The following is a 13,223-nucleotide window of genomic DNA, read 5'->3' as shown; positions in this document are numbered from 1 at the left end:
TTTTCTTTTCAGCATTAAGTTTGAGATTGCCATGTCATGTCTAAATATTTTAATATATTTAAAATTATGCATTAAATTCAAAAGGGGCAACAAAAGCACAGTTGTAAAAAAGTCTGTTATCGCTAACATGACAGTTAACATCACATTTCTTCTGTAGACTGTATTTGTAGAACACAGAATATGTCACTTAAACACATAAAAATGTCAAGTGGGGAATATCGATGTGTTTTTTCTTACCATTGGGGCCCTGTTAGTATCAAAATCACACCCCTTTAGTAGTATGGCCCATTCCCATTCCAAGAATAGCCGCCATATTAAAAGACATCAATTATAACAGTGATCGCAATTCGCAAATTTTTTCTGTACGACAGAGTGTGGGCCTCCACCCTCCATACTGACAAATTGGCACTGCGCAACAAACTAAAAGGAACGCAATCTAAAATGCCATCATAGCAGGCTATTCCTCTGAAAAAATAGATTTACCGAAAGTAAAATATTGTTACCATAGCATCCGGTGGTTTTTAGCGAAAAAAACGCAATTTTGGTTATGTGACGGCTGAGGCCTGTATCGAATAATTTGAATTATTGTTGAGTTAAGCATGGCGCATTTGCTGTCGTGCCAGACACCCTCGTTACAACTTTATAATGATCCTATATTTATGTATATTCTTACAGTTTTAATTAGGTAACATAAGATTTATTGCCAAATGTCAGACTTGATCCAGACCATCAATGATGATGATGAAGTCAAAGTTGAAAATGAAGAAAGTGAAAGTGAAGAAGAGGCAAATGTCTTGACAAAGGAGGTGATTCAGCAGAAGAGACGAGGTAAAGATGATTTCAACTCAAAGTTCATTTTTGATGAGGATGATGCAGAAGAGAATGTAGGATGGACACTCAACTCGGCAATTGAAATGGCAAAATCTAAACATGCCATCAGCAGATCTTCATTAGATCAGAAAATTGCAGAAGTCAGGAGAAACCGATTGATAAAAAGTGCTCATTTTGCCACAAAGAATAACATGAAAGACAACATTGTATCGAATTCCCAAAACGTGAATGAATATTCTATGGATTACTTAAGTTCAGGGAGCGAAGAAGATGAGACTATGTTGAAACCTGATAAAATAAGAATAAAAAATAAAAGAACAAAATTGAAAGATTCCGATGACATAAACTTGGATGAAGAAATAAAAGCTATGGTGTCAATGAAGAAGATTAAACAATCCACTGAAGATGTTCTGGGAGACAAAGAATTCTTTAATTCATGCTCACAATGGAACCCAAAGTTGACATTTCAGGATATGAATTTTTCTAGGCCCTTGTTGAAAGGTATAAATGCATTAAACTATGTTGTTCCTACACCAATTCAACAGGCCACAATTCCAGTGGCACTACTTGGAAAAGATATTTGTGCCTGTGCTGCTACAGGAACTGGTAAGACAGCTGCATTTATGTTGCCTGTCTTGGAACGGCTAATCTACAAACCTCGTGTGGCTCCTGTAACAAGAGTTCTGTGTCTTGTACCAACTCGTGAATTGGCTGTACAAGTTCATGCAATCACACGACAAATAGCACAGTTTACGGATGTTCAGGTATGCCTGGCTGCTGGTGGACTTGATATCAGGACACAAGAAGCAGCTTTGAGGCAAGGTCCTGACATACTTATAGCTACACCTGGTCGTCTGATTGATCATCTTCACAACACACCATCTTTTCAACTCGAATCTGTTGAAGTTTTGATATTAGATGAAGCTGACAGAATGTTGGATGAATTTTTCGCAGAACAGATGACTGAAATCATTCGACTTTGCTCTATTGGGCGACAAACTATGTTATTTTCTGCCACAATGACAGACAAGGTAAATGAACTTGCATCAGTGTCACTGAAAAATCCTATGAAGTTATTTGTGAATAGCAATACAGATGTTGCACCATATCTTAGGCAAGAGTTTATTCGAATTCGCCCAAACAAGGAGGGTGACAGGGAAGCCATAGTTGCTGCTTTATGTTCTCGTACCTTTGTAACCAGTGTTCTTATATTCACACAAACCAAAAAACAAGCTCACAGAATGCATATTGTACTGGGATTATTAGGACTGAAAGTGGCTGAGCTCCATGGTGATCTGAACCAGTCTCAGAGGCTGGAAAGTTTGCAGAAATTCAAAAATGCTCAAGTTGATATTCTAATTTGTACAGATCTTGCTGCACGTGGATTAGATATTGAAAATGTTAAAACTGTCATCAATTTTACAATGCCAAACACACACAAACATTATGTGCATAGAGTAGGAAGAACTGCAAGAGCTGGAAAAACAGGACGATCTGTTTCTCTGGTTGGTGAAACTGAACGTAAAATGCTGAAGGAAATTGTAAAACAAGCAAAAAACCCAGTGCGTAGTAGACTTGTTCCTCCAGCAGTGATTGAAAAATACAAAGTAAAACTCGATGAATTGGATGAAGAAGTAGGTGAAGTTTTAAGAATGGAGATCGCAGAAAAAGAAATGATAAAATCTGAAAACCAGATAAGCAAGGGGCAACGGCTTTTAGGAAAGAAACCAAATGAAGAACAAATTGAAAAGAGAAACTGGTTCCAATCTCGCATTGAAAGAGAGATGATCAAAGCAGAAAAGATACTTGGAAAACATTCAGAAGCCAAGCCTGGAAAAAAATTTGTAAAAGGGAAAATACTGAAAGGTGCTAAATTTGTTCCGCTACCAAAAAATGCCCAAGAAAGGGCTGCTAGGGAGCTTGAAAAAGTACAAGCTTTTCAACTGAGAGAGAAAAAACGAAATCGTAAACAAAAACGAGCCAGGGCCTGTGCAGAAAATGTCAAAACAGCCTCAGCCAAAATCAAGAAACCCAAAAACAAGTCATCGTTTGCATCTGAACTTACTGACACAAGTGCTCGGTCAGTTAAAAAGTTCAGAGCTGGTCCAAGTTATGAGGAACGAAAAGGGTTTAAAGGCAAGCAAAAATATAAAGAAAGAAAGAAGCAATTTAATGGAAAATTGAAACGACATTGAGAAAAAAATGAAAAGGTTTCTTCCCACATGGACTGGTGTCATAAATTGTGCAGAGAACTGGTTGTGTTGGGACATACCTTGGTAATATGTTCCATTTATATCATGCTTTAGTCTCCCCTTTTATGACAATTCCAGTGAACTTTAAAAAATGCTGCCATCACGAATTACTAACCTATAATTTTTGTCGAAAATTTTGAGTGCATTGAAAGAATGGGATGGGACAGGTGATATCGGTCGTCTAATTATATTAAGTTGTAATTTAGTTTGTAACGTCCTATGCCAACGTCAGTGACCTATCGTTTTATACCCAGATTTATAAATGTGACGTTTGTTCATATCGCAGCATACATGTAAGCTTTGCTTGGATATGAAGCTCGCGCGCTAAATCAATCGCTTGAATTGCGCAGGAACCACGGGTCGCTAACAGACAAAAAGAACAAATTTGAGAAATCGTTGTCTTTGTGCTGAGATGTTTTTTGCGCTTGACTTCCAATTCTGTATTTGGCACAAATACCATGCACGGCGGGCAGGGTGGTGAAATTGTAAACAAGAGTAGAACGTAAAGTCAACCGTGAAGTTCGTTATAACAACGCACATTGGCTCGTTTACGACTTGTTGAATTCCTTCCATTTTGAAGCTTTTTACGCAGTAATAATTAGGGTGTGACGTCATCAAATTCGCCCGAGTGTTGAATTTGCAAATTCCGTAAATAAAATTGTGAATTTCTCTGTAAAGATTTTACCAAAAATGAGTTACTGTTTTGTTGGAGTGGAAAAAACGTTTGAAATTTTCGAAGATTAGTTACAATTATAGCGTACGACCTTCTACTAGGCACAAAAGCATTTGACCGCAAAATTGTTTACCAATTTTTTGGCATTAGGTCGCGTATATAAATATATATGTAAATAGTGATTCAAGCCGTCCTCAATATCGACATCACGCCCAGTGACCGCTGAACACTTCTGAGATCATGAATTTTTCGCGGAACACCAAAGGAAAATTTTCGATTTTGTGAAAACTGCCCGAATAGCCAATAAGTCAATCAGTTTTATCGCAGAAATTATATTACAAGATCAATGACTCGAGTTTCGGAAAAACGTAATGAATACAGAGAACAAAAAAAGTACGCTGGAATACCAACGAGAAATATTTGAAACTGGCTGTTGGCAGCCGTTAATAACTATGCAATATTATGATGATATATAAGCTTGTTTAGCCAGTGGCGGCATGTCAATAGGGCCAACCGGGGCAATGCCCCGGTTGTTTTTTCGGTATAATGAAAAATATTCGAAAAATACCTCAATATCGGTTGCACAGACTGTCTACACTAGCCATATTCTCCCGACATGGTTCATTTTTCGCTCGCTAAGCCTTCGCCGAACGTCGACGGGGCGACGCCGATTTTGTCCCGGTTGCTCATTGTATATCGTATTCTCTCTTTTATCTTCCACTCGCCGCGTTTGTTTTCTGTTTCTTTTATTAAATCATCGGGGGCTAGCCCCGAAATTATGACGACACAATGCCGACGTTTCTTACAACAACGTGTTGACATATTCACGCATTCCTTCTCGTTCGTTGGTTGCTTGAAGAGTTGATAGTTTCCTCGCCTTCGTTTTTGTCGCTTGTTTCGCTATTTGAAACAGTTAGAGACCTTTAGTACATTTGCTTTCGATTTTCCACATTCCTTTTGAGCTCCTCACTTCTTTCCGGCTTCGCATTTCTTAGCCTTAGACCTCATAATGAATAAAGTTGATGCACTACTTCGCACTCCGTTTTCGCAGCTGCCGCTGGAACAAAAATTAGAGGTACAACGTCTTGGGCCTTATCAACCAAAAAATTGTTCACTGGAACAATCCCATGACGGAGGAAAGCGTCGGCGTACATTCTGCGCAGAAACTTGGTATAAAAAACACGAATGGTTGTGTTACAGCGAGGACAAAAATGCACTTTTTTGTTTTTATTGCCTACTTTTTGCTACCGCCCGTGACTCACGTTGGTGTAAATTTGGTTTTAGAGATCTTAAACATCCTTCCGAGCGTGCCAGGGATCATCAATCTTCTATGTAGCATCTGGACAATGCAGTAAAATACCGAACATTCGGAAATGTTAATATTGCAGCACAGTTGGATGAAGGACGCGCGGTTTCTATTCGTCGGCACAACCAAAGCGTCGAGAAAAACCGTCATGTTCTCGGTCGATTGATAGGTGTTTTGAAGTTCATTGGTTGTCACGAGCTGTCCCTCCGTGGGAACGATGAACGGGCTGGCTCTTCTAATAGAGGGGTATTTTTGGATATGGTGGAATACACCGCATCCCTAGATACAGTATTGAGAGATCATCTTGATGCCGCAACTGTTTCGAAAGGGACATCTAAGGATATCCAAAATGATTTGCTCGACTCAATGTATAAAATTTATTTACAACATTTGGCTCTGGAAATTGAGAATTGCCAGTTCCTTTCGATTCAGTCTGACGAGACAACTGACATCACGTGCGTTTCCCAACTGGCTGTGATTCTTCGGTTTGTGAAAGATGGTAAACCTACCGAGAGATTTCACAGCTTTGTACCAATCGTTGATCGCACGGCTTGCGGGATATCGGCTGTACTGAAAAAAGTGTTACAGCCTTACAACGCGAAGTCAAAATTGATAGCTCAAACTTATGACGGCGCGGCAGTCATGAGTGGGTCGAAACATGGTGTTCAAGTTTATATATATAAAAGAAGATTTTCCTCATGCGCATTTTTTACATTGTTATGCACACCAATTTAACCTCGTTATTAAAAATATGTGTCTTGATACCCCTCTCGTCCGTATATTTTTTGCAAATGTTTCGGGGTTTTCTTCATTTTTTTCCGTTTCGCTGAAGCGCTCTGCCCTCCTTCGCCAGATATGTAGCCGCCGTCTCCCAGCTTGTGCACAACACGTTGGAACTTCCAATCACGTGTGGTGCAGGGCGTGTCCGAAATTAGGTCTGAGCTCATTGAGTGTTTCAATGGCATTCAGAGCTCTCCGGTTTGGGACGAACGCTCTGTGAGGGAGGCGGCAGGTCTAAAGCGTCTGCACGAAGATGCTTTTTTCTCCACAATATTCTATCACGTGGATGTATTATACGGCGCATTGCAGTCAAGGCTAATGGATGGAGCGTCTGTGCAGTCGTGTATTTCAGACTTCTGCGATGCTGTATCTCGTATCCGGGAAACAATAAAATACGACGACACATGGAGTGCTTCTTTACGCCGCGGGCAAACAACGCAGCGTTTGATTTTGTCTGCAAAGGAATGCTGTGACATTCTGGTGAATCAAATAGGCGATCGTCTGCGCACTGAACACCTTGCCGCGTTCTCTTTGATGAACCCCAAAAATTTTTCAAAATTAGCACGTCAATTCCCCATCCATTTGTTGGCTACTGTCTCCAAATTTTACCCCATGATAAACGTGGGTAAATTGGAAAATGAATTGCGATGTATATACACTAATCAAACTTTTTTGAACATCACATCAACTTGCGCGCTCTATGGGTTCCTCATAGATAACACTCTAGTAACTACCTTTGCGGCGTCTGCAAGAATTCTGGACATCATTTTGACGACGCCTATTTCTTCCGCCGACGCAGAGCGAACATTCAGCACGCTGAAGCGTATTAAAACGTATCTCAGAAACACAATGAAGCAAGATAGATTAAATTTCTTGGCTGTTTTATCCATTCACGGAGACGTTATTTCTGGGATGCATGACTTTAATCAGCGCGTTATTGAGCATTTTGCTTCCAAGAAACCGCGGCGTGTTGCATATATGTTCAAGCAGTAGAAGTCTAGCAGCATATATATCTATGAGTGAGCGACGCATGTCCTTATCTTTGCATTAGCTTTCCTTTCTTCATAGTAACGTTTTAAACCTTATTTTAGGTTTTGTCTGCTTTCCCGAAGTTTCTGTTAATATGTCATTGTATTTATCTGGGTAAATATTGCCTTTCCTTTTGAAAGAGGTTTCAAAATAAACTATGTCTATATTTATTAATCCCTTGACTTGGACCGGTTTTAAAGACACTTTTTTATCGTTAAAAATTGTCGCTTTTGCCGATTGGTTGTTACCGATGGAATGGTTTTTATACTCATAAAATGATGGGAGAACTTACAGCGCTCATCCTGTCCCCGTAGATGGGGGTGACTTGGTCCCGCAGTAGCTTGCCCCGGTTGTCAAAATGACCACGCGCCGCCACTGTGTTTAGCTAAGCACGAATCCTCCATTCTGGCTGGGATTTAGGGGAGGCAAACGAGTCCTTCATCAGTTTTCGGTTTCTTACAAAATTAGTTTGTTTGTATTTTATTCCATTGTCCACCACCTGCCTTCACAAACTCACGATGGGCCCTCATAGATTCCATATAGTGTATACCGATTGCCTTAGTTATCCCAAGCTGAATTTGCAGTTATTGCAACACTTTTCCAAGGAGATTTATTATTCCAAGGAGATTTATTTTTTCCACTCTCGTTGTTTCAGAATTTCATCCAGGTTGATAGGAAAAGGCGAGCGGTAATTATAATTCAGTTACATTTCTTCATGTTTAGAATCCTTCGCCTAGTTTGCCAGCCACAATTTTACATTTGGTATTTTCGCATATATATGATTTTTTCTGTGAGTTGTCCGTGTCTGCCGTTGACGCGCTGTCTATTTATCTTAAAATGTACCAAGCGCCAGACAACGTATCACTTACTAAATATTTATCAATTCATTTCTTGAGATGCTCGCTCAGTTAGATAAGTCGTACTTTTTCTTTATATTGACGTGTATACTATTACATGTTCAATTTAATTCTTTATTTAGGTCAAAATATTATGTGTATTCATTTTATAAATAGTCCAGGGTTACTGGCGAATGTACATTGATAATTTAAATAAAAGTACATAAAAACAAATACAAAGAGGAAGATGAATGGTAACTGTGGAATGAATCTAAGTTTTACACATAAATTATATATATTAAGCTGTGCTGGATAACCTGGATTGTTCATCAGGCAAAATAAGCACGGGCCTGGGGAACCAAGGAAAATGGGACACCACAGAAATTTCCATATACGAACCGCAATGAATGCATTTATAAAGGAAAGGAAGACTGATTTACCATATAGCCTTCACATTGATTAGCTGATATTTCATCTGACTCCCGAGTAAATATGACGCGTGGCCTCGACGTGGTAATGAATGAATAAAAAGATACATAGCACGCGCTATTTACTACATTTCATCCTCAGTGCCTGGGGTAGCATGTTTTACCTGTCGCGGAGCTCTTGAGACAAAATTCACGGTGTTTTTCATTTTTTAGTGTGTATAATATCGTTGTAATCTATAAAAGGACATAACGCCGCGCCAATTTTGATCTGAGATGTTTTATAAATTTAGAAAAGTAAACTACGGAGATACGACGGCCAGTTAGCACAAAAGGCAGAAAGGATCAAATTAGTATTCCTCCACTGACAATAAGAAATTTGGTTTGCACATCCACTAATTTGAATTATCTTAGCATTTTTCTTGTAAAAACGAAACTAAAACGAACCACAAATTTAAAACGGGATATTCACGCAGTCAATAGTTGAAGCAGCGCACACGGTAGTCCCAGATGAACCCCTTCAATTGAGACATGAATACACATGCTTCGAATTAACGAAGCATGTTCAATGTAATTTTTTTGGGGTAATTAGCCTCGTCATGGGCTGCCAAGCGTGACGTCGGTAATTAGGTGAGGATGTGTACTGAAGTAAGGGAGTACTAAGGATGTGTAGTGTAGGATGGGATATTGCAATGAGCGGAAATGAATCAGCGCCAGATTGGAAAAAATTTCAAAACAGGATGATAGCCGCGTAAATAAGTGAGCAGCGACAATTGATCAGCGGAATAACCAGCCCCAGAAAATATAATATCCCAGCGATCAGGGCGGAAGATAACGAGCGAGAGTGAAAAATTACGAATGGAAAAATGACAAGGGGAGGAAAGCCAAGCCAATTGAGCAGAGCGGAAAATATTAGGATCCAGCGATCAGGGCGGAAGATAACGAACAAGAGTGGAACAAACGAAAAGCGGAGTTAAGAAAAAATAGGATCATCCCCCGAAAAAAGCGATGGCGATATTATACAAAAATTACGAATTGAGAGAGAAAAAACATTCCCAGAAAATATAAGATCCAGCCAGCGATCAGGGCGAAAGATAACGAGCGAAAGTGAAAAATTACGAATGGAAAAAAGCCCGAAAGATGAAAAGGGGAAGAAGCCCCCATATAAGTGGGCGGCAATCAATCAAAATGAAAAGATAACGTGCGAAGGGAGTGGAGTCCCAAAGCAAAATAAAGCATAAAAAAGCTGTGATGATACAAATCCCAGACCAGCAAAATCAAAAAGCCAGAAGAAGCAAGCAGTCAAGAGAAAAAAATACATCCAGGCAAAGTTGTAAAGTGAAATCGGCAGCGGGACAGGAAAAAATAAGGAGGGAATGAGAATGGGATTAATAGTCAAAGGAAAAATAATTAAGTGCCTCCCAGTTTTCCGTCTGTCTTAAAAGTCCCTATTGTTGAAGCGATATCTCCTCGATCAGATCGTTTGAATCATCCGTTCAGTTTCTGCAATGGTTTACATTTTTTAGGTTTCTGTGGCAGCTCCAGATTCAGTTCCAATGATGTAAATAGAAGATTTCTACTAGAATCAAGCCTATGTTGCAATCGACTCGAACCTGGACAATTTGCCTTTTGGTGTAGATTTCATAACATGTGTCGCGCTTGTTCGGGTAAGCTTCATTCAGTAATCCATAGCCTGAGGATCTCCACAAGAAGATCGAATGCTAACAATCAGCGTACTTGTACAAACAGCGTTGCCAATGCAAATGTTCCAGAAGTTAATGGCGTCCAGTTTCAGCTTTAAGAAGGGAATGAGAATAGGATTAACAGTCAAAGGAATAAATATTAAAAAATTCAGCGATAGGCCTAAGAAAATATTGAGATGAAATGAATGAAAAACAAAATGGAAATAAAATAGAAACCAGAGAGGCCAGAAAGCAGTCAAGGAAAAAAATCAAAAGACATCCAAGTAAAGTGAAATCGGCAGAGGGACAAGGCAAATTAAATAGAGAACAAACAAGGGAAAAACAATAATAATCAGCTAGGGGAAAATTGAGATGTAATGAAATAAAAAACATCTAGGCTGACTGGAGCAGAAAGCGTTAGGCACTGAAAATAAAAACCAGCGAGGTTTGGGTCGACCAGCCTGCAAGAAGTTAAGTAAAAATAAAAATGAAGAATAAACCCAGCGCTATTAGTAGTGATGACGTGAGTGGAAATAGAATTCAGCGAGGCCCCAACGGAAAAAAGTAAGATAAAAACGTGAAAGGAAATAGAAAAATCATTGAAGCTTGCTGGAGCAGCTGTTTTTGCACATAAACCAATATTCGTAGTTCTGCCCTGAATTAATAGTAATGAATACTGAAGACTTCTTACTTAAATTCCGATATATAACATAGAAAACACCAGTTTCATTATTGTCATTTCTATATATAATCTGACGTGCTTATGGCACCTAAAAGACATGGTCCGGCCCTGATATTAAGGTTGTAAATTTGATACTTGACAAACATATATATTAATAAATTCGGGTGCGAACTCCTTCTCTTTCGATATTTTTGAAAGACTGAAAAAATTGCTAATGAAGTGCGCGATTGCATTTTGTTAAAAATTTAAAACACGACAATAATTACTTTTTTGTTCTCGTGAGAAATTGTGAGTTCAGTGTGAAAAATAAGTTAATATTTATTTTATAATCATCGGCGATGGGATCCTAAAAATAATTAATAAAGAGGATCAGCAACCCAAATTTCTTGATTGGAAAGCGGCATTATAAAATATTAAACCTAAAACGGAAGATAACATCATAAGTTTTGCTTTAGCAGACTCGCGACAGATTAAAAACGATTTTAAGACATTGTAAATCACCAAATTTGGTGCCATGTTAGATTTTCTTTGGAAATTAAACCGTATATAGTCACTGAAATCAAAACACAGTCAATTGTGCGCGCGATGTACCTTTCCATCCATTTTGAAACTACCTACGGAGCTGCATGCGACTTTTCCTCGGTATGTGACAATATAATAAGACAAGAGAGCTATGCTCAAATATATGGACACGTAGAGTCACATAAATTTGATGACGTCATAGCGAAAAAAAAAGTAATAGCCTTCTGGAGAAAATTTTTATCTTTAACCACTAGAAATTTCAAAGCAATTGGTCCAGTATTCGAAGAGAAAAGCGACTTTTTAAAAACGTGTCAAGCGGTACTGAGTTAGCAGTCAGGCAGCATCTTACCTGTACACTGTAGGCCATATACGGTAATTGATCACAGAACAGTTGTTCCCTTGCAAATTTTATGTTGTTTACACTTTAGGACAGATAATTGATCACAGAACAATTCTTCCCTTTCAAATTTTATGTTGTTTCCAGTAGACTCTCATCAAAATAAACAAATATAGTAGGCTACAAGTGCTACAACGCTTGCATTACTGCACTGGTAGGACCGTGAAAGAATAAGTTACGGTAATTTCATTGTGGTAAGACACCGGTACCGGCACCAGTACCAGTATCGTACTTACGTACTGAGCTACCAGTACCGGTTAGCAGTCAGCCAGCATCTTACCTGTACACCGTAGGCCATATACGGTAATTGATTACAGAACAGTTGTTCCCTTGCAAATTTTATGTTGTTTACACTTTAGGACAGATAATTGATCACAGAACAATTCTTCCCTTTCAAATTTTATGTTGTTTCCAGTAGACTCTCATCAAAATAAACAAATATAGTAGGCTACAAGTGCTACAACGCTTGCATTACTGCACTGGTAGGACCGTGAAAGAATAAGTTACAGTAATTTCCTTGTGGTAAGACACCGGTACCGGCACCAGTACCAGTATCGTACTTACGTACTGAGCTACCAGTACCGGTACCGAACCTGTAGGTCTGATATTCCGTTCCGCATACGATAGGCTATAAAACTTGCATTGCAGCATTAGTAATACCGCGGAAGGAATAAGTCAATTTCACTGCGTTACGGCACCGGTATGGCAACTTACCAGTACCGACCTACAGTAGCTGAAGTACTGAGCAAGACAATCGATCGCGAAACCGCTTGAAATAAGTGTAAAACAGTGTTCCCATGAGTAAAAAATAAATACCGCGAAATTTTGTATGAAATATCATATCTCATAGGATTCATATAAAATTTAAAAATAAACAAAAGTAATAGCCTTCTAGCGAAAAAATTAATCTTTAACCACTGAAAATTTCAAAGCAATTGGTCCAGTATTCGAAGAGAAAAGCGACTTTTTAAAAACGTGTCAAAGAACAACAACAACAACATAATATTGAAACGATCGTTATGTCCACTACGTGTCCAATTAATGTAAAGTATATTAATTAATTTTTTATTGCAATAAAATAAATTTCAATCCGTTGTATTTTGCCCAGATCTTTGAAATTTTTCACACGGTTATCTATATCTCAATTAAAAAGAATCTGAGTGGCAGACCTGCGATAGGGCGGAGTCAGTGTTGCAAGAACGGCTCAAATTTGGCGAATTTGCTAAATCGCTGTAATCTGCCACACAATCATGATTTAATCGGGCGAGCACAATCTTAATTAAACTACCGGTACCGGCAGTAGGTATGTTTTTTGTGGGCAGTACGGCATTGCTTCTAATATATTATGAACCCAGCGGTATTCAAGATGACCGGTAGTCCACAAGAGCTTCGTTTTACTTGACTTTGTTCCTCATTTCATGCCCGCGAATTGACGTGGTAATTTTGATAAGTAATGATTTTGTATAGTCGTAACGCAGACCTTGAGATCTTTGTAATGGCAATATCTTGCTTAAAAAAATAATCTTGTGGGCTGAAAAATCAACACAAATTCGACGAATCAAAAGATTGCAAAAATGCGATTCCAATAGTTGGCAGTTTAGCCCGTATTTAATGTTATTGGACACGTAGTGGACATAACGATCGTTTCAATATTATGTTGTTGTTGTTCTTGTTGTTCTTGTTCTTTGACACGATTTTAAAAAGTCGCTTTTCTCTTCGAATACTGGACTAATTGCTTTGAAATTTTCAGTGGTTGAAGATTAATTTTTTCGCTAGAAGGCTATTACTTTTGTTTATTCTTAAATTTT

The 13,223-nt window shown here is 38.6% G+C and overlaps 1 protein-coding gene across 1 annotated transcript; it reads left to right on the top strand.

The window, feature by feature from the left end:
* The first annotated feature begins 651 nt into the window (after nucleotides 1-651).
* Nucleotides 652-3,204, top strand: LOC120346202 (putative ATP-dependent RNA helicase DDX27). The gene has a single exon (XM_039415881.2). The coding sequence runs from the start codon at nucleotides 708-710 to the stop codon at nucleotides 3,024-3,026; it is 2,319 nt and encodes a 772-aa protein (XP_039271815.2). The 5' UTR covers nucleotides 652-707; the 3' UTR covers nucleotides 3,027-3,204.
* Nucleotides 3,205-13,223: the final 10,019 nt, after the last annotated feature.

Source organism: Styela clava, chromosome 8, assembly GCF_964204865.1.
Source record: "Styela clava chromosome 8, kaStyClav1.hap1.2, whole genome shotgun sequence".
Classification (NCBI taxonomy): Eukaryota; Metazoa; Chordata; class Ascidiacea; order Stolidobranchia; family Styelidae; genus Styela; species Styela clava.
The sequence above is the reverse complement of the archived record's forward strand: the minus strand, read 5'-3'. Positions and strand labels throughout refer to the sequence as shown.

Coding starts and splice junctions, on each gene's coding strand:
- LOC120346202 (XM_039415881.2), top strand. CDS start 708: ATGTCAGACTTGATCCAGACCATCAATGATGATGATGAAGTCAAAGTT.